This window comes from Chionomys nivalis, chromosome 2 (assembly GCF_950005125.1).
Source record: "Chionomys nivalis chromosome 2, mChiNiv1.1, whole genome shotgun sequence".
Classification (NCBI taxonomy): domain Eukaryota; kingdom Metazoa; phylum Chordata; class Mammalia; order Rodentia; family Cricetidae; genus Chionomys; species Chionomys nivalis.
Genome location: NC_080087.1, coordinates 114,157,205 through 114,178,636, shown reverse-complemented (window position 1 = coordinate 114,178,636; position 21,432 = coordinate 114,157,205). Strand labels below are relative to the sequence as shown.

Genomic DNA, 21,432 nt, shown 5'->3' with positions numbered 1-21,432 from the left:
TTACCTGTGTGCTCTTTGCTATCAGTGGGAGAAAGGATTCCAGTATAACTTCGGCAATTTTAAATGACAGAGATGGCAAAATAATCTGAATTTTAATTTGTGGAATATTCACTTTGGATATCCAATATGAGTAGGCAGAAGGGAGTGTGTTGCTGTGCCGATGCTATTGGTCACAGGAACCATTGTGGGAATACACTGAGGGTCCCTAGTGCCTGGTCCTGGTATACTTCTGGGTGAAGGATGCCACACAGAATCATTTTGATACATACATTCATGGGCAAATGGTAAGAAAAAAATATTGATAGACTAATTCCCAGTGATCACTGTAAAAGTAATTACATTGTGTTTCAAATTAAGTCTTCTTTCTTAGAGTAGGAAAAATGTGCATCTATACCTTGGTATCCAGGACTACCTGGCTCACCCTTCGGACCAGATGGACCACGCTGACTGGCAGGGTCGCCTTTGCTTCCTGTGAGTGATACAATACCAAGAGTATTAGTTAGAAAAATATTGTTTGGCTTCATATAAGTAACTTCCATGGTGTTTGTCTTCATAATCTCTCTTCAGGTTTTCCTGGGGACTTTTTAAAAACTATGTTTGATCCTAATGAAGAACAATAGAAATATAAATGGAAGATGTGATTTATGATTTTTGAAAGATTGATGCCATGTGTATGAGTGTTTGGCCTGCGTGTGTGTGTGTGTGTGTGTGTGTGTGTTTGTGTGTGTGTGTGTGTGTGTATATGCGCTGTGAATGTCTGGTGCCTGTAGGGGTTACCAAGACAGTCAAATCTCTCCATGTTGTCTGAAAACATTTAAGCTATTATAACTTCAGTATCTTTGCTTGCTTGTCTGCCCAAAAAGTAAATAAAACTTCTCTTTTTTAAAGGATCTTGACTTGTTAAGAGTACAATTTCAGTTGCATTTACACGGCCATATAATTATAAGCACAAGGTAGGCTCAGGCCTTTTGGACCAGTCAGCACCTATTTTACAAATAAAGTTTTATTGGAATGTCCCTGAGTAGTTGTGGCTGAGACTATACCCCACACACTAAAAAGAAATAACATGATGCTTTAGAAAAAAGAAACTTTTTATCTTTAGTTAAGGGTTAAAATAATTCGATTATATGTCACATCTGACTTGAAAATTATTAAGTAAACAATTAATACCTGCTGGGAATTTATGTTCTGTGATTCTTACAAGTAGAATCCCAATAACCGAACAGAGGAAATCTGTAAATGAGTGGCTGGTTCCTAGGGAGCACAGGGTTTCTGAGTCAAAGTGGACTCTCTAGAAATGAAGATTTGGCTGGTTGTACCGGCTGCAACCGGAGAAGTGGTCTACATGGAGAGCTTCTGAGACTTTCACAGAGAGGAAGGCTCATGATGAGCCTGCAGGCATCCCATCTTGGGGCCTTTGGCCCTAGGTGGAAAATGAGAGCCTTTCGAAGCTTCAGTGTTCCTCTGTTGGGAAGAGTCGCTCCTGGATTCTAATTAGTGTGATGCATCTCATCACTGAAAAGATGCTCACTCGCAGGGTTACAACACCGAAAACTCTGAGCCTGACAGCTGTGAACATGTTCTAAGTCATACCTTTAGGTCCTCTTGCTCCATCATCTCCTGAGAATCCAGGGGGACCTGGAGAACCTGGATCACCCTGGTAATTAATGGAACAAAAATAAGACCCTAGTTGGGGTTTCCACGCAACAGCACAAAATGCTGCGGTTTTCTGCAGCCAACTTGGCATTTGTGATTGACAATGGTAAGGAAAATGCTTGGAATACTGCTTACTGTGTCTGTGTTTTACAAGCTGGTAAAACTCCTCCAGAATTAGAGCTATTCATCCCAGCAAGAAGCATAGAATTGTATATAAATGATTACCAAAGGGTAACCGTGTCTTACTATTTGAATTTACAGTTTGATCAAACCAGTTGACATAAAATAAAATATTGAAAGTTGTGCTGTAACATAAATTTTAAAGATCCATTTTATTCCAAAAGATGGAAAGCCAACCACTTTATATATTTTCCAGAAGTGTGTTACAAGCTACTTCATTATACTTTTCGGTTTCTCAAGAGGAATGTTACTCATGATTATGGAGGCCAAGTACATTTAAAGTGAAATACATAAAATCTTCAAACAGATGGGAAGGCTTGGAAACCAGAATTTGGGTAGAGTTCAAGATTTTTTTTTCCCCCAATAAAGCATCAGTCAAGAGGCAAGCCTCTACAAGTTATTTAAACCTGGGCTGGAATGTGTGAATCACATGACTTGCTCATCTACAGCAGGACAGCCAGTTCTGAGCCCTGGCTGGAAATTTCAGTTATGTCATAACCTTCTGGAAGGCTCCTTTCTTTCTTCATGCTACCTCTTACTCTCAAATAACCATAAATGACAAGGGCACATACTGGCAAATTATAAATTTTTGTGGGATCCCGAGAGCAGGAAGAGTTTATTTCTTTTCTCTTATAGGGTCAGCTCCTCACCTGATCACCTGGAAATCCTGGAAAGCCAATGACTCCCCTTAATCCAGGTGAGCCCGGAGGGCCAGGGGGGCCGGGAGGCCCAGGAGGCCCATTTAATCCAGGCAGTCCTCTGTGTAATCCAGGTACTCCGTCTCTTCCGGAATCTCCTCTTCCCCCTTGCATCCCTGGGCTTCCTTTATCACCTGTTGAGGTCGGAAGTGTTACAAATCCCTTGGCTGAAACCTTAGACTCAGTGGAGATAATATCGAATGCCTCGGTTCTACTTGTAAAAGATGAAGACAATGAAATTGGGGGTGCTGGCGTCTGTTCAAAACCACATCTCTGTGGCTTCTGTCTTTGGCAGCCTCACTATGAAAGGAGCTGCCAGAAATAGACACGAGGCCATGGGTAGAAGGAGGGACCAGGCAAGGTCATTTGCTACAGGATATACACCTTACAAACAAAGGAGAATTCAACCCAGAGAAGTTAAAACACTTTCTCCGAATGGCTAGCTCAACAGAAATCCAGGGCGTAGCCCAAGCAGATTAACCCTACTTGAGAAAGAATACAAATTCAGTTGACAAAAATCCTTACCCTGCCATGTTTCAGGGGACTAGCAGCATGTCATCAGGGTGCTTTTTAGAAAAATATGGTCCCTGGAAAGCCCAGATCTGTAGTTTCAGGATCTGGTTTTAAACAAGATCCCTAGGGGGATTTATATACACATTCTGGTTTGAGAGAGACTGGTCAAAATGACAGAGGCAGCCCCAGATGTTCAAACCTGCTTTCCCAAACGAAGGGGATTTAAGCCTGGAGCCAGTAATTTATGTATACCTTGTCTTGATGCTAGCATGGAAGATCCACATCTATACATACATATCAACTCCAACTATTTTTAGCATGGAAAAGCCAACATGTTACTGGAAAAGTTAGCAGAGTGTAATTACATTTAAGAAATGACCTTTCCTACTTTCTTATTAGTGGGAAAGTTGCCTAACATACTGGCTGGCCTGAATGATCTATAAAATGCCAACTTATTTGATAAGGTTGAAAACCCTCAAGCATTTACCTCTCGGTCCTGGGAACCCATCATCTCCTGGCTGCCCAGTTTCCCCAGGTTCCCCCTTTCTGGAAATGATGACTGTTTCTCCTACATCACCGGGAGGTCCTCTGTCTCCTGTAAATGTTACTTATATGAGAGAAACACAAACACATGCACGCTGCACATGTAATTCATCTTCCATGGCATGTCACCTAGTCTATAACGCCCACCTACCCCCACTAAGCTCTATTCACGGTTCCATCAGTATCAGTCCCAGGGACTGAAAATTCCCCCCTTGTCACCACTTGTCCATCCCTGGGACCGGGCTGCAGTTGGTACACTCAATAAATCTGCTATATTTATCCCAGGATCCTCTGTGAGTTAAGACATTTGTAATGTCATCATCCACAAGACTGCTTATTCTATAGAAGCTGCTTCATCCCCCACACCAGTCCAGTGTCCCGTACCTTTCTACCTCACCACCCTTCTTTCCCTGCTCCATACATTAAAAGGACAAACACATATTTCAACATGGTTCTCTACATGGGGACTTCCAAAAAGTGGGAACTAGGTCACACACCCCAGCATATCTGGAAACACTGTCCTGCCAAGCACTGCTGAAACTGGCTTAGTAGCCCAATGTGATGAGAGGGGCTGGTAAAAAGGGAATTCTGTGAATCAGTGGCTAAAGCATTAGCAGTTTGATTTCAGCAGTAGGGAGAGTATTTACGGTGCCAGGGGCATATTTACACAATGGTAATTGACAAGCACTGTGGTGGGGGGGGGATTTTCCTCAGAGAGCGTTCAATTTGGTGGAGTTTACAGCTGTAGCATTAGCCTTCATCCTCGGTTTAACTCTCTGTGGAGTGACTAATAGTGTGACCCGAAGCACCTGCAAATGTCAACTGTCTTACATAGCAAAGAGATTTTTGATCCTTATCATGTCAAATTCCTTAATTCTGTATAAATAGCTTATAAGCTAATAAAACAAGCAAACAAAAAATAACTATAGAATCAAAAGACAATGAGAAGAAAGGGTCATTTGAATAAAACTGGAGGCCCTTTTGCCAAAGAGCTTGGAAAGTTGAAAACACTCCTTCCAAAGAGAGTCAAGCATTGATTTTATTGCTAGAAACACTACTTTCTCTCCAGCAGCAGCAGCAGCTGAGAGACCGAAGGAAGCATCTATGCTGTAAATGGTTAAAGTGGGCAGAATTCAAAACATGCAACCCCGAACAATATTTTATGAAAATTACATACAAATCAAATTTCATTGTCCACAACTGAAATTTTGTTACAACTTTCAATATTATCTTGGTTGTGTGTTGTCTCTGGTGGTCTCTTGTGCCTAGACCAAGGTGTATTATTGTGGCAGAGGCCATTCAGCCTCCAAAGCCTGAAAAGTCTTACAGATAGTGACCACCAGGAGAGTAAGGTCTCTGAAGCCCCGTGTTTATCAATCAATGCATTAAGGACCTGTTGTTAGCATCTCCGACTTGAGAGTATTCAATTCCCTTAGTTATGTGTGATAAGATTGCAAGGCAAAAAAAATGAATTCATAAGACACCATAGAATCAAAGAAATCCAGAGACACATGAATAACATTTAACCAAACACTGGGAACAGGCTCATACAGCAACCCTGCCCCCTGCCATGTTGTTAAACCCACTTGCCTTTGGCACCTTTCTCTCCCACATCTCCCTGGGAGCCAGGCCAGCCCTTCTCTCCAATTTCTCCCTTTCTTCCAGGTTGTCCATCTGGGCCTGACCTTCCTCTCTCTCCTGGAAAACCACGGTAGCCAGGCGACCCTGGGTGTCCTGGTCAAATGAGAACACGGAGTTTTAGGGAAGCACTTTGACGCAAGTGTGGTTCTTTCAGGTCCCTGGTCATCCAGTGATATAAATTTCTGCCCAAGATTTTATGCTGAAAGTAGTCATTAATTTGAATCTGGCTCTGGTCTCAAACATCTGTGCTCTCCCACCCACTCCAATTCCCTGACCTATAGACCTAACGTGTAAGCAATGTTGTTCTGGGGGTCCAGAGCCCACCATGTTTTGAGAGCACCAAGAGAAAAGACGAGGGCAGAGGGCCCATACAAAATGAAATGTGTTATCCCTGACCTAGCGATATCATTGGTGCTGCCTGGTCCTGTAAGCTAGGGTGCCCTTGTCTTATGAACCCCAACATGCCCCCAGGCCTTTTGTCAATTTACACAATAATATTTACCCACACCAGAACATTCTGTCACTAGAAAGGCTAACACAGAGAAGAAAGAGCAGGGCCAAGCTAAGCTAAGGAACACATTCTGTTGGTGCAAGTCTTGCCTAAAAAGGTTTGTGTGGCAGCTGAGTTGTAGTTGATGAAACTGGAGAATTACTGGGAGAGCTCTACTCACCCTTTGGGCCTATGAGGCCAGGTGGGCCATCGTCTCCAGTGGGGCCTGGAGTCCCAGGAGGCCCTCGAAAACCATCTGCTCCTGGGAGGCCTGGGAGGCCAGGGAGGCCCTTCATCCCAGCTGGTCCAGAAGGCCCCATGTCTCCTGACTGGCCTTTCCAACCTGGGGCCCCTGGGACAAAGCACAATAACCCTAAGGCTGGAAAACCTAAAACTTTCTTCAAACATTCACAGAAAAAGCACATTCTACAGAGCTTAAACCTGTGGCACATTAAACAAGAGAAAAAAAAAACAACCCAAAACAATACTTATCAGCTAACATGATAGGAGCAACTTTGCATCTTCCTAAAAATATGTTTTTCTGGATGCTATTGAAAGGGGAGCAGAGATCAGCTGAATATTTATCCCCCTGTAAGAATGGATGAAGATTGTACAGTTTGCTCTTTTTAAAAATATAAAGACACAAAGATGAAAACCAAAGACTACACCTATATATGCTCTAGAAAGAGAAGAGGAAGAAGAGGAAGAAGAGGAAGAGGAAGGAGAAGAAGAAGAAGAAGAAGAAGAAGAAGAAGAAGAAGAAGAAGAAGAAGAAGAAGAAGAAGAAGAAGAAGAGGAGGAGGAGGAGGAGGAGGAGGAGGAGGAGGAGGAGGAGGAGGAGGAGGAGGAGGAGGAGGAGGAGGAGGAAGAGGAAGAAGAGGAGGAGGAGGAGGAGGAGGAGGAGGAGGAAGAAGAAGAAGAAGAAGAAGAAGAAGAAGAAGAAGAAGAAGAAGAAGAAGAAGAAGAAGAAGAAGAAGAAGAAGAAGAAGAAAGTTTCCCAGAGCCTTCTGAATCTTTGCCCCAGTGAACTTCAGTTAGACTATTAACTGTGGTGAAAGATTTGTACATATCAGAACAACCAGAATGACTGGCGTTTGAGATGAGGTTGTAGTAGCAAATTCTGTTCCAAACTTGCCTGGCTTCTCAAATGGACATCTTGCATTTGGATTAAAGTAGAAACAGATACATTACAGAATGAAGGACCCCAGCAATGGAATGAAGAGCATAGTGGACATAGCTCCTGCTGTGGGCTGAACGAGTCGCCCCAGACTTCTTGTGCTGAAGCTTAACCACCAATGGGAGAGGATTGTGGGTAGAGAATTTTGAAGATGATTAAGTGTGAACGTAAGAGAGGTCTGTGGTAGCTTGCACAAGGACACTAGAAAGAAGCATCTGTGCAGAAGAGGTCCTCACCAGATATCAAAACTCCTGGGGTCTTGATCTCAAGCTTTCTAGCCTTCTCCTAATCAATTTCTGTTGATGAGAAATTGCTCAATCACAGGCATTTTGTGATAGTCAGCCCAGGGGATGGGAGGAGCCCCTGAGCACTGGTGTGAGAAGACACACACTCATTCTTTTGCCAAGAATGTCAGGTCCTGGTCATCACCCGGGGCATCTCCCAAGGCCATGTTTGCAGGAATAGCTTTGACAGCTGATGCTGCACTTTCCTTCTGCTTGAAGGGAGAAGAGGTACTTTCTAAACTTGCATATATTGCAACCGACCCTGTGTGCAGCCACTAGCCAGCTGCATTCATGCTGCCTGACAAGAATTTGGGAAAATGACACAAGCCAAGATGAAATTTATGAATGAAATGTATTTTTATCTCTGACTCATGCTTCTGCTGACAGCCATACATGAGTGAGAGGCAAGCTTCCTGAATGTAAGGAGGGAATGCCCAGACGCTTCATATTTTGACACCTGCTGGCACTTACCTGGACTACCAGGAGCTCCAGGAAGTCCTGGTTGTCCTGGGGTCCCTGGAGCACCTCTTTCACAGGAATGACCGGGGGGTCCTGGGATCCCTGCAAACCCAGGACTTCCCTGTCTGCCTTTGGGACCTTTGAGACCTGGAGATCCGGGATTGCCAGGTGGCCCTGAAACAATGATGCATTAAGGACATTGATGAGTCCGCACTGTACAGGGGGCCTAGAGCCTCCCTCAGGCATGTCAATTCTAGAAACAAACAATTTGATTCTGACTCTAGGCTCCATGAGCTAACACTCGGAATGAATTTTCGTATCATAGATACGGCTCTCAGTGAGTATGAAAACCATGCCTTGCTAAGTGAGTTGCTTAATAAGCTTATCGATGGCAAAGAGGTTACTGCAGGAAACAAGTGACCATAGGCTTTCCTCATTCTCTCGCCCTCCACCTCTGCAACAGATTGCACCTAGATATATAAGATGCACCTGATGCAAGCTGCGTGAATGTGCATTTGGTGGGAGGTCTTAGCAGCTATCTTTTCAAATTTCTATTGGACTTCTGTGGAGTCTGTTAAGACTCAAGCCTCCCTGCTAAGTCCCTGAGTGGCCAGACCTCACATTGGATGATCTGCCTCAGTCTGGCACTGGTGGTGACAGGTTACCCAGCCCTTGCTGTCGATGGCTTTTGGAGCAAGCAGACATAGCCTGGATAGAGCTGAGTGGATTAATTCACCACGGCCCTGCATTTACAAACATGCAGTAAGGGCACAGATTATATGTGTGTGCGTGTGTGTGCGTGCGTGTGTGTGTGTGTGTGTGTGTGTGAAGGTTCGTCTGATGTGATCATTCCCCATTTGTAATCATAGAATAAATGTCCATGCACTCGCTGACTGAAGTGCTACACTACAAACATTCTTTCTGGACCAGGCCAAAGCTGAGCAGACCTCCTCTAACAGACAACAAAGACCTCATACCTTCAAACCCTGGGCATCCTGGGTAACCTTTGCTTCCTTTCATGCCTGGCACTCCTGGAAGACCCCTATCTCCAGGGGGTCCTGGGTCACCAAACGAAGGGTCTCCTGGGATTCCTTTCTGGCCATCCACTCCAGGGGACCCAGGTGGACCTGGGGGTCCACTAGGGGAGGTCCCGTTTTCACCTCCAATGCCTGGATCTCCCATGTCACCACGAAAACCTATTCAACAACAATACAAACTGCTATATGTACTAATACAGGTCCAACAGTATAAGGACAATGATTTGATTAAAAACCATAGGCAAGCTTACGTCGCACTTACATTTTAAGACTTTAGAGACTCAATAGGTCATATTCTTTTGCCACTTTATAAGTAACACCAATGTTATTTATTGTTGCTATTTTGTCTTTTTAAATTTATTTATTTTTTATTTATTGATATGTGGATGCAGACAGGCACACACAGGGAGATCGGGGACAACTTGTGAGAGACCCAGAGATGGGACTCAAGTCATAGGACCTGGTGACAAGTAAATTTGACTCACTGGGCCAGTCTGCCATCCCCCTTCTAAAATAATTTCTTTTACTTTTATTGGTTTGTATTTTTGAGACAGGGTCTCACTCTGTAGCCTAGGCTGCCCTGGACCATTGTACATATCCCAGGAGAGCCTAAAACTCAAGGCGATTCCCCTGCCTCCACATCTGGAGTGTTGGGATGACAGCTGACTGCCACTATGCCAGCCTCCTGAGCACCCAGTCCAGACACTTCTCTGGACTGTGTCAACCACACAGTGATCATGTGACTGCCGATGGCTAAGGATTCCCCCTGGAAGGGGTCTCAGCTGCATAGGATTCTGTTCATCTATAAGATGTCACAGCACAGCTGTGGTCTATGTCACCTCCCTCCCCCCAAAGAATCATCCCTCCATTATCTCCAGATCCCTTGTCATTTCCTTATGGGTGCTCATCTTTAGGAATATATAAAAATTCCTGATGAAATGCTCCCAAGGCAGAGAAAGCCTTTGCTTACCAGGGGGACCTGGAATTCCAGGCCTTCCTGGTTTGCCTTGCTGGCCTTTCTGCCCGTCTGGACATCTCATACCTGGAGTTCCAGGGGGACCTGGAAACCCCTTTGGACCTAAACAAGAAAAAATAAAACAAAGATTCAATTGCACAGAAAAAAAATCAGGAAAAACAACAACAAAACGTATTTTGAAATGTCTGTTTTATTTTTATTTTTTAAAAGATTTATTTATTTATTTATTTATTTATTTATTTATTTATTTATTTATTTATTTATTATGTATAGTGCTCTGTCTGTATGTTTGCTGGCCAGAAGAGGGCACCAGATATTACAGATGGTTGGCCACCATGTGGTTGCTGGGAATTGAACTCAGGACCTCTGGAAGAGCAGTCAGTGCTCTTAACCTCTGAGCCATCTCTCCAGCCCGAAATGTCTGTTTTAATTGTCTATGTCAATTTTATGGAAGTAGAAATGTTTGCCATCATGGGCTACAGAATAACATTCTATAACCATTATCCTGGGTAACATTCTGTAGCCATTGTTCCAGGTAACATTCTGTAACCATTGTTCTGGGTAACATTCTATAGCCATTGTTCTGGGTAACATTCTGTAACCATCGTTCTGGGTAACATTCTGTAGCCATTGTTCTGGGTAACATTCTGAAGCCATTGTTCTGGGTAACATTCTGTAACCATTGTTCCGGGTAACATTCTGTAACCATTGTTCTGGGTAACATTCTGTAACCATTGTTCTGGGTAACATTCTGTAGCCAATGTTCCAGGTAAGAGTTTCATTGTAATTTTCTCAGAGTCTGTACCATGAGGAATTCCTCCTGGGAGCTTTTCTTACACACCACCATTCACATGCACTTCTGTGCCTTCCACGGCAGGTCTGAAACATAGACCCAAGAGCCTAGCCTGTTCTTTAGTAGGACAAGGTGGTGGCCAGAACTCACCCTGCTGAAAACGCAGAAAAGCAGCCCTACATTATATCTATAGATCATAAGCAGACTTCGTACTAAAATAAACAAGATTTTCCCTTAAATCTCCAATTTTCTCCTAAGTCAGCTTGTGAACTTTGGAAGAGGTACAGCTGCATGGGTGTATAGTGTGGCGATTTCCTTCTTGTAGGCTAACACTGCTGGCAAGCAATCTGAGTTTTTCATTCATCCCCAGCAAGGTAGCAGTAAAGTGGGAAGGAATACTCAATTAACTGACCAGCAGTTCATCACTCTACAGATGTAGGATTATGTCTCCACACTCTTGTAGCTGCATTGTGACGAGTGGAATATATCACCCTATCCTTTGAGCTGAAGCTTGGCCATGTGACTGGTTTTAGCCAATAGGACTTAGATTTTATTATTTCTCTTTTTTTTCTCTCTGTCTTTCTGTCTCTGTCTCTCTCTCTCTCTCTCACACACACACACACACACACAACCATAGTTATATAAGAGATTTGAAACTACTTGGGCCAATGAGGTATGGATTGCATGATGCAATCTGAGGTGTGAGGTGATCCTGGGAGACTTGCCCGCCCTCCCCTAGTCCTGCAACTCCATTAAAAGAGCACACACTGGCTTTTCCAATAGAACAAGTGTTGCCAACCTGGACTTAACCGAGAACCAGGGTCAGTCACACCAACACATACTGTCCTGGATTGGCTGGAGTCTCCACTGTTCTTTAGACTCACAAGAGTCAGAACAAGTGTGTGTGTTTGCAGTTCGCTGAGGTGCTGAAACTCTTTGGAATTACTGTGATGGAAATAAGTGATTTCAGAAGACAGCAGCAAGTCAGGCATAATTCAACCTGTAGATGCAGTTGGCCATGTACATTTTGTGTTTCTACTCATGAACACAGAGTCCAGAGATCAATGTCAGGTGCCCTTCCTCTATCTTATTATTTATTTACCTATTTATGTATTCTTATTCTTTTTTAATTGAAAAAATTCATACAATATATTCTAATCATGGTTGCTCATTCCCCAACTCCACCCAGATCCTTCCCAGCTTTCCATCCACCCAACTCCCCACCCTTTCTTTCTCTTGAGTTTTCTCAGTGAATCTTGAACTTATAACTTCAGCTAGACTGGTTTGCTAGAGTCCCCGAGATTTTCATTGTATTCACCTTCCCAGTGTTGGGATTACACATATACATTGAATATTCAGCTCCCTGCAGGTGTGCTGGAGATCTAAACTCAGGTTCTCCTTATTCTTGCCTTTACTGGTATGTGGGAGGTCCTTCTACACATGTGTTGCTTTTATTGGTTAATGAATAAAGAAACTGCCTTGGACTGTGATAGGGTAGAGCAGAGATAGGCAGGGAAAACTAAACTGAATGCTGGAAGAAAGAAGGCAGAGTCGTGGAGACACCAGGGAAACACCAGAGGAGAAAGATGGAAGCTGGCAGCCGGAACCTTGCCGGTAAGCCACGAGCCTCATGGTAAAACATAAAATAATAGAAATGGGTTAATTTAATATGTAAGAGCTTGCTAGGAATATGCTAGAGTCATTGGCCAAGCAGTGTTTTAAATATAGTTTCTGTGTGATTGTTTCATGGTCTGAGCAGCCAGGAATGAATAAGCAGACTCCCGCAACATTTTACTGACTGAACAGTCTGCCCAGCCCTCTTCTATCCTTGTGTAGTCCAAGAAAAGTCATGTTTACTAACAATGTTGTACCAAAAACGTTGATTTAAGTAAATTTTAAAGATATAAACATGGATCTATGTCTTGATTCAGCTAAACACAAGGGACTGACTCAGATGAACTAGATACATGGACATGTATTCAGAGATGTTGATGCAGGAGCATTTTCAGCCTCTGTCTAGTCAGAACTCGTCCTGTTTGGAAGGTACTGTCCACAGACAGGTCATATTTCCCACTCAAGACCCAGAAAGAGATAAAGGATATAGCTTTAAATTCTCAAGGGCAGAGAGGCTAGCTGACAAGTGGTCAAGCCAAGGTAAATTTTGCTGCACAGAGTCTGGGAAAGCCTGTGAAAGGGCCTCAAACCGTGGGGATAAGGCCCAGGAGCTAATGACTGTAGTATTTCTCCCAGGCTCCTGTCCCTCAAGACCTTACACCAATTTCAGAAGTACCCTGGCTGGGATCATTCACTGTGAGCTTATATATATTCTTGGTTCTTTAACTCTGGAAATGTATAGGACAAGAGCTTTGCACTGGTGATACCTGGAGGTCCATCAAAACCTGGAGGGCCTGGATTCCCTGGATAGGTTACATTGCAAGAAATGGTGTCACCTGGAGAGACAAAGAAGAGTGACATTTAGATAACCGAGCACCACCAAATGCCCTGTGATTCTCCGTGACAACTCATTCAAGAGACTTTTCCATATGGTGCATTGGCGTGCATAAGAGGCGAAGCATCCAGGCATCTCTGGACCAGCTTTTCAGATGGCTCCTTAAACCCGAATCTCAGCTGTCAGAGCCATTGCAAGGAGTATAAGAAAAGCATTGAGTCTAAGAAGTACCTGTTGTAATAACCGGGGAATGTGTAAATTATTAATATCAACAGTAGTCTGTAGGCCCACAGAGTCTAGTGGCATGGGTAGAAGATGCAGACAGGGTATGAAGAAAAGCCATGGGACTTGATACTAAGTTTAGCTGACTTTGCTCTTGGTTTGCCCACCAGGGAGCTGCATGAATGAAGAGGTTTGCTGGATATTAATGACAGACACCATTTTTGAGATTTCCATGGAGCAGGTTCTTAAGATACACTGTCTCTTGTTTTTCCAGTGAGTCAGCGATGAAGGTGCTGTCATCCCCACCATAATCGGCAAAGTAACTCAAACCTTGAGCCTCCGAGTCCTCACCGACTAAAACCCAAAGTTTCACTTTCATAACAACGCCTCATGATTTATTACTTCATATGCTTTCAAGCTAAAACATGAGACATAAAAAAATGGTATTACATTTTTCTGAGTCTTATACCACGAACTTGCTTCTTATCAAATCCAAAGTTAGTTGTCTTTATGTGGTGTCAGAACGAGAGCCCCAAACAGTATTTTTATCCCCAAACTTCAAAATTAACACTGTAGCCCAAGGTGTAATACATGTTTCAAAGGAAAAAAACTTAAATAAACCTCTTTCTGTCAGCCATAACCCTGAAAGTAATTTTTTGAAATTCCTATAGCTGTCAAATATACTTACAATGTCATCATCATTTTCCATCTCCCTAAAATGCTTGCAAGTATGTTTTCATGGACAATAATTTTTTTAAATGAAATACTAGTGTGGCTCTTATTCAAATATATCACATTATCTCAAAAGATTCTAAAAAATTTATGCTTTGAACACATAGGAGTGATTCAAATCGAGGTGGACTTTATGTATTGGTACGAAGAAATGAATAAAAAGCAATTTAGGTGTGACAAACAAATCCGCAAAGAGATTAGCATTTCAGGGATTTGTTCTGAATATTGCTTATGCTATGGTTTTAGTTGTCTTACAACCTGTGAGATTTCTATAGCACCTGGATGGAATCCATTGAACCAGCCTGCCAGAGAGATGGTAACTTCACCCAGCACAATTCCCTTTAATTTTTATGACTTCAGTTAATGTCCTAGCATACAAATACTCAAAATTACCTCTCTGCCCCTTCATGCCATCAAAACCCCTCATGCCTGGACGCCCCGGCTCTCCTGGCTGGCCTCTCTCTCCTGGTGGGCCTGGAAATCCCAGTCCTGGAGGTCCCACAGGTCCTGTTGTCCCTCGAGGACCTGGCAGTCCAGGAAGCCCTCTCTCACCAGGGGTCGCATCCTTATGGTCACCCTGGAAATGTTAGGTCACAAACCTATTAATGATCTTCCAAAGTCTGTGAACTCAAAGCAGTCCGCATGTTAAAAAGCCCCAATTTCAAAAAATAGTGTCTTTGAAGCAAATGTGACCCAAAAGAGCTAATTGAGAATCTTTCTAATATTTTATATTCATACTTTGAATATTTACATCCATATATATGATATGCATGTGTATGCTATGCCTCAGATACAGAAAGTTAATTGTATTATACCTTAGGTACAGACTCAGAATTGGGTATAGAACCAGTAACAGCAGATATAACATAAGCAAAGGAAGTGGTAGGGGATGAAATTGACTTCTTACGTCCTTATGATATAGTACCCAGATAGACTTCATCAGCCTCCATGTCTTTGAGTAAAACACAGCAAAGCTTTATCTCTCCTGCATACCTGGCTTGCTTGTATGAACATATCAGAAAGTGAAATTCTACAGCAGAACTGTACATACTCTGGGCCCCGGATCCCCTCTTTCTCCAGCACGGCCATCCTGACCATCTTGTCCACGTGACCCTGGAAATCCTGGTGGCCCATCAGGCCCTCTTTCTCCTTTCTGTCCTGGGAAGAGGAGGCAAAAGACCTGTAAGCGCTCACATATGGGGAGTGAAATAAAAGAGAGGAAGGGACTCGATTCAGGGTGATGGTGTTTTACTCTGTGTGGGTTGATTAAACTTCCTTGGTGACTCGGTTGTCCAACGTCACTCAAACCATCACAAAAACAAAGGGAAGAGTGGCAGTTACACAAACTACTGGCTCTCTTTATTTGGGAAATTCTCCTTTGCCTATTGTATCAAAGAGGTGATCTGTGGAGGCATGTTATGCAAACTTCCTGACTAAGTGACAGTGCATGGGACATTCTGTCCTAGCTGTAGTGGATGGGAGAGTTGACAGGTTATTGCCTTAATCTACACAGTCCTTTGGAAGTTATTCCTCTGCCTACAGCTCACAGAGCACCTCCCATTTCAAGGACCTAGAGCTGCCTCATGCATGGTATTCCTGGGGCAAGCGCTGCAGAGAAAGCCAGGCTTGTGAGAGGAAATGGACATAGGCCAATGGGGAACCCTACATCTAGATGTTCATGTTCTGTCTAGTAGGTCAATAAATTCTATCAATTCCCCCAAACTACTTCAAGATAAGCACTGGTTACTTGTCATGTGAATTCCATTGACGACCAGAGGACACTAGGATGCAGTGAGCCATCATAAGGCGAATCAAAAGAGATCTCGCTCCGACTTCAAGTTCACCACAATGAAGATTCGAATGTGTCACTAATGGGGCATTTATGTTTTCAGATAAGAGGCAAGAGATTCAGTGCCCGATATTCACACCATCGTACAAAGGGCAGGAAATGCTCTTAAGGCAGTCTCAGCAATCGTAAATTATATACAATGGATGTGCAGTCACAGGGGAAATCAGTGCAAGTGGATGTCTATAGATCATTCATAAAGTGTCAGAGGGCTAAGTGATCAGTCACGCTCACCTTTCACTCTTGATGTGACCATGTCACCCTTTGCCCCTTTGTGGCCAGGAGATCCCAAGGCACCAGGCATTCCCTTGGTTAAAAAAAAAATTAAGAGTAGTGCATTAGATTAATTCTGGTAGGGAAGAAGTCATTCATATTCTTGTCTACCTAACACCTTCTCCTCCCCTCTAAGTCTCTTGTCTAAAGATCCTGGCTTGGAAATCTTTGTTTTATCCCTTTCTTGCGTTTCAGAGTAGTTCTATCGTATACAATCCGAAGTTCCTAGTGCTAAAATCTCTGTAAAGTCTGTATGTTAGCTAGCAGAAATTTATCCACACCTCCTTTACCTTAGCAGTTCACTACAGTTAAGATATCACGGAGAAAGGGCTAGAGAGAGGGCTCCATGCTTAAGAGCACTTGCTACTTTTGCAGATGACACATTTGGCTAGCAGCACCTATATGGTGGCTCTTAAGACCCTGTAGCTCCAGTTCAGGGGACAGACCTTTTTTGGCCTCCAAATGCGCAGGCATGTAGGTGATGCATGCACATACATGCAAGTACTCATAAATATACGCAAAAGTTTAAAATATAAATCTTTTTCAAAAAGCTGAGTAAAACAATACGTGGGAATTCTATATGGATATGGAACCTAATACTGAGTCCCGAATAAAACGTACCCTAAATAAATATGCATCATTAAAAATATTTTGAATTATGTGAGCTTTGATCAGTGAAAACAAGAGCAAAGAGGAAGTTGAGTAACGTAAGAGCCTCCAAAGAGATGAAGGTGGGGGAAGAAGTCAAAGAATACTGTGGTGTTAGTGGAAGCTGAGAAGAAAGAGGAGGGGAAATAAAGTTCTTTTCCCCACGGTGCGATCCTGGTCCCCAGCTCTAAGCACAGTGTGATGAATGTAATATAGAAAGAATACATCAGAAGTACAGTCAGTCCAACGGGTCCTGGAGCAACTGAATGAACACCTTACCCATAATAACCCTGCGCAAACTAGTAGTCCACAATGAAAGAAAGTTAGCCTTGAGAAGCAAGGTAGCATTTTAGAGTCACTAGCAACAAACAAGACAACAAACAACTGACTATGATAAAATATTGAATTTTACAAAATGGACTATAGTATGCAAACTACACAATAATTTCAGCGTGTTTGTTCATTATCCATGCGTTAAGGACCCAGTTTACTCCTGCGGCAGCATTGCAGATTTGCTGTGCACATACGGGAACGGTGAGCCTGGAGATCTGGGTCTTCACTTTCATCTAAGACCAGAATTTTCTTTTCATTAGAGTCTTCTAGGAGAAAGGGAGCATGATTTGGGGACCTCAGAATGGAGCCGCAGGTCACCCCGGCATAGAGGAATAATGGGTGGTCTCTAGAGCCTCCAGAGGTGGTTTCCTGTGAGTGTGAGTGGTGATTTTATTCTCAGGAGTCAGACAGATGGGAGGCTGTGCTTCAGCAAGTGAGCACTGTAATATGATGGACAGATGAACTCTGCACTGTGTCTCAGTGATCTTTGACTGCAGGTTGCTAGTTCACTCACGTTACTGCAGCTAAGACTTCATTGATTTCAAGGACCCTTTGGACCAGAGTGATTCTGACGCCTTCATTCTGTACATGATTCTGTCTGGATGGCTTCTTCACAGCCTTCCTTTCTTGGTACTGAACATCACACAGACCCCAATAAAGCCCTTTTCACACCTCCAGCCTTGACCTCTCCCTGAGTACTCGCATTGGCTTCACCCCACAGACCATCATTTTAATTTGTCTAATTGTCTCCCCAACCTAAAATGTCTCCATCAGTTCTGTGGGGATGTTCTATCGGGAACTCACCAAGGCCAGCTGGACTGGGTCTGCAAAAGCATGGGATAAAACCGGACTCGCTGAACATAGCGGACAATGAGGGTTGCTGAGAAGTCAAGAACAATGGCACTGGGTTTTGATCCTATTGCACGTACTGGCTTTGTGGGAGCCTAGGGTGTTTGGATGTTCACCTTACTAGACCTGGAAGGAGGTGGGAGATCCTTGGACTTCCCACAGGGCAGGGAACCCTGACTGCTCTTCGGGCTGTGAGGGAGGGAGAGTTGATTGGGGGAGGGGGAGGGAAATGGGAGGCAGTGGTGGGGAGGAGGCGGAAATCTTTAATAAATAAATAAATAAGTCAAAAAAAAAAAGAATAATAGAGTATTGCCTTCCTGTTTAAAGATTCCCTAAGCTGTTCCATGTCCTTCAGGACAAACACCTCAGCCTGATTCACCTGCAAAGCCCTGAGCTCTGCAAACTCTCCTAACAGCTAGTCGATGTGTGTGTGTGTATGTATGTGTGTATGTGTATGTGTGTGTGTGCATGTATGTGTGTATGTGTGTGTGTGTGTGTCTGTGTGTGTACGTGTGTATGTGTGTGTGTGTGTCTTTGTGTATGTGTGCTGGGGATGAAACCAAGGACCTCCTGTGCTGCTACTTACTTCCTGTCTCCAATCAAGCCACATTCTATGGTCCGTGGCTTTTGGTCCTCATATAGTAATGTATTTACTATAAAGTCTGGGTTGTCTCCAAAGCTCCAGAACTTCACATAATATTCGGGTCCCTGTTGTATCCCCAGAAAATTAGGGACATAGTAGACACCTGACAATTAGTAATTAGTTAAATGAATGATGAATAGATGGATGGACATGAGAAGGTGTTTAGTCATTAAGGTGTTTATAGGTTCAAAACATAAAATGTATATAATACATTAATTTGGAAAGGGACACACTAAATTCTATCTGTGTCTGTCTTATTTAACTAAACAAATTATGATCAGTAGGAGTTACTTACTTGGGGCCCTGGAGGTCCTTCAGCACCAGGCTGGCCTGGATCACCCTTTTCTCCATTCCAGCCAGGAAGCCCTAAGTCTCCTTTACTTCCTTGTCTTCCAGGAAGTCCTGGAGGGCCAGGGGGTCCCATGGGACCAAGTGGACAGATACAGAGTCCCTCATTTCCTAGGAAGAGGTAGAAAGTCAGTTTCGACATGATTCCTGACAAAATCCCCAGTAAGATATTTACTCCAAAAATAGCGTGACTAGAAAAGGAGAAGGTCTTCAGTGCGCAATTCTTATCACAGACACTTGAGGCCATGTGCTGTGTGGATGGAGTGCAGCGTATGGCTGAATGAGGCCGTGGCATGGCCTATGTGGATCGAGACCACGCGGTAAGAGCCTGGAGAGCAGCGTGCAGCGGGACGAGGGCTGTGACATGGCCTACGTAAGATGAGACAACATGACTAGGGCAAAGGTGAAGCATGGAGCACGGTAGAGAGGTGGACGGCGTAGTCTATGTGGGGTGAGCACATGCTACGTGAGGACTGAAATGAAGCACTGGGCACGGGGTGGATGCGTCTGTGGCATGGTCTATGTGGGATGGACACACAATTTCTAAATAAATGGAATCACGTTTTGTATCTTAAACTCACCCACACCTAACCTAAAATTCTGATAGATAATTGAAAATCCTTTTTTAAAAAAATCTGTTACTGAGGAAACAAAAATCAATAAATCACACTAAACATAGATTAATTATAGTGTGACCCTGAGTAATCAAGGAAACACAATGCATGAAGGGACTATTGATTGAGCGGCACATTACGATTGCTAGTTCACTGCAAAACATAACCTAGTGATCAGGACTTTTGGGATGAAAAATAAAGTTTGGGAAAGTCAAATTGGTTTGTGTTTGTGCTTTCATGCTGTCTGGCTCAGATGTTCAAAAGGGCCTGACAAGTTGAATGGGGTGGGGGGTTGTGCACAGCCATGGGCTTTAGTGAGTCCGGAAAACATGAGATCCACAGACAGAAACTCCAATAAAACATTAAAGCACAAATAGTGCCTAATCTGCACAAGAGGACCTTGTGAGCAAAGCTGCTCCCTGAAAGCAAAATGTACGACCGTCATACCCTGTAGATCTGCTCTCTAGCCTGTGGGCATCAGCCCTACGTAGGGCTGGATAACCAAATGTGGGAGGTCAGAAAACACCAGCAACAGTGAAAGGCAACCAAAAAGTAATTCTGAGTGCGTGCATAGCATGTTTCTGCCCACACTCACCCGTGCTGTGTCTCGTGACACCACTGTAGCAGTTTTTCTGAACACACAACACTAATGCATGCTGCCTGAAACCCCTCTTCTCAGATCCCAAGCCACTCTGTGCTGGGAATTGCAGTGCTGTTACTGTGTGCACAGAACTTTCTCCTCTTATACAAGCACAATGGTTTAGTTATGGAGAAATCTTTCATCCCTCGGCATCTAAATATTAAATTGACATATCTTTAGATTGGATGATGTGATGTTAAAACGGTTAATTTTTAAAATTGCTTTGGAGTTGCTGGCATGAGTTGTTGTTTTGTTTTGTTTTTTAAAAGTTGTTAATAAATTTTGGCTTGGGATTAGGAAGGAATTTCCTAAAATGGACCTATATGTACTTCCGTTGTTTTAGGCTATATATGTATGCAAAGCAATGCTCTCAGCATTAACTATAAAATCAAAATATCAGCTTGCTCTCAGAAACACTGAAGATGTTCTACATCCTGCAACATTCAGGCAAGATTAAATTCTTTACATAAAAATATAAATACCTTTACCTGTGAGTATGCAAACTTGCTTTCGTATTTAATAAAAGTGTTTATATGTGCTACAGAATTCTTTTAAAACAAATTTCTCAGTTATGTGCTATCAGTAAAGGTTTGATTGGTATACCTATTTTATTTACCCATACGCTCGAAGCTGCACAAAAAAATTCTCAGGTGAAGACGGGCCATGAGTGGCAAAGTGCAAGAAGCCCTTGTCTGACCAAAGAACTTGAGTTTTGGTGAGTTATTCACACTAGAGCACACACTGGTGTGAGGATGAGGAGTAACAGACCTGACTGACATGCCAGGCTGGTTTTCTCATAGACACCCTCACCCTGGTCCTCCATATGTGACTGTCATGTATAAATTCTGCCTTAGGTAAATACTTGCCTTTTTCTCCTTTGGCTCCTCTTCTTCCTGGGGGACCCATTTTTCCCTTTTGTCCCATTGGTCCAGGACACCCAGGGCTGCAATATATAACTGTTTGGAGGCAAAGGGGTAGCAGACAAAATCGCATGACTTTAGTTAATGTCCCCTGGAGGGCACCAGTGTGAATCACTCAGTCTCTTCCTTCTGGTTCCTGTCTCTGTCCCAGGTTTTATTTTATGACTTCCTATCTTCCTCTTCCTCCCTTCCTTCCCCTCCCCCATCTTCCTCCCTACACATATAGACCACACATTTTCATAATATGTTTTTTCTACCATAACCATTGACAAAGACATCCTTAATGCCAGCCCTAGGTTAGTGGACTACAGATTAAGATAATAGATGCTAACAATAAACACCAAAGCAAAATAAATCATGAATAACAAAAGCTAAAGTCAGAGTCTGGCAACTGATTGTCTTTTCCCCTTCATTTACCAATTACCAGATAATGAAGAAAACACAAAACATGGCTTGCTAAATCAAAAC

The 21,432-nt window shown here is 43.2% G+C and overlaps 1 protein-coding gene across 1 annotated transcript in view; it reads right to left on the bottom strand.

The window, feature by feature from the left end:
- Col4a4 (collagen type IV alpha 4 chain) overlaps positions 1–21,432 on the bottom strand; it is a 119,349-nt gene that overhangs the window by 33,837 nt on the left and 64,080 nt on the right. Inside the window, exons 21-35 of the mRNA XM_057761899.1 lie at positions 20,911–21,000; positions 18,738–18,901; positions 15,931–16,003; positions 14,902–15,008; positions 14,244–14,427; positions 12,829–12,897; positions 9,649–9,756; positions 8,619–8,837; positions 7,654–7,815; positions 5,903–6,073; positions 5,181–5,324; positions 3,535–3,642; positions 2,487–2,668; positions 1,594–1,657; positions 395–469 (exon numbers count right to left, since the gene is read on the bottom strand). Of these exons, the coding sequence (XP_057617882.1) occupies positions 395–469; positions 1,594–1,657; positions 2,487–2,668; positions 3,535–3,642; positions 5,181–5,324; positions 5,903–6,073; positions 7,654–7,815; positions 8,619–8,837; positions 9,649–9,756; positions 12,829–12,897; positions 14,244–14,427; positions 14,902–15,008; positions 15,931–16,003; positions 18,738–18,901; positions 20,911–21,000 (1,920 nt within the window). The remainder of the gene's footprint in view (positions 1–394; positions 470–1,593; positions 1,658–2,486; positions 2,669–3,534; positions 3,643–5,180; positions 5,325–5,902; positions 6,074–7,653; positions 7,816–8,618; positions 8,838–9,648; positions 9,757–12,828; positions 12,898–14,243; positions 14,428–14,901; positions 15,009–15,930; positions 16,004–18,737; positions 18,902–20,910; positions 21,001–21,432) is intronic.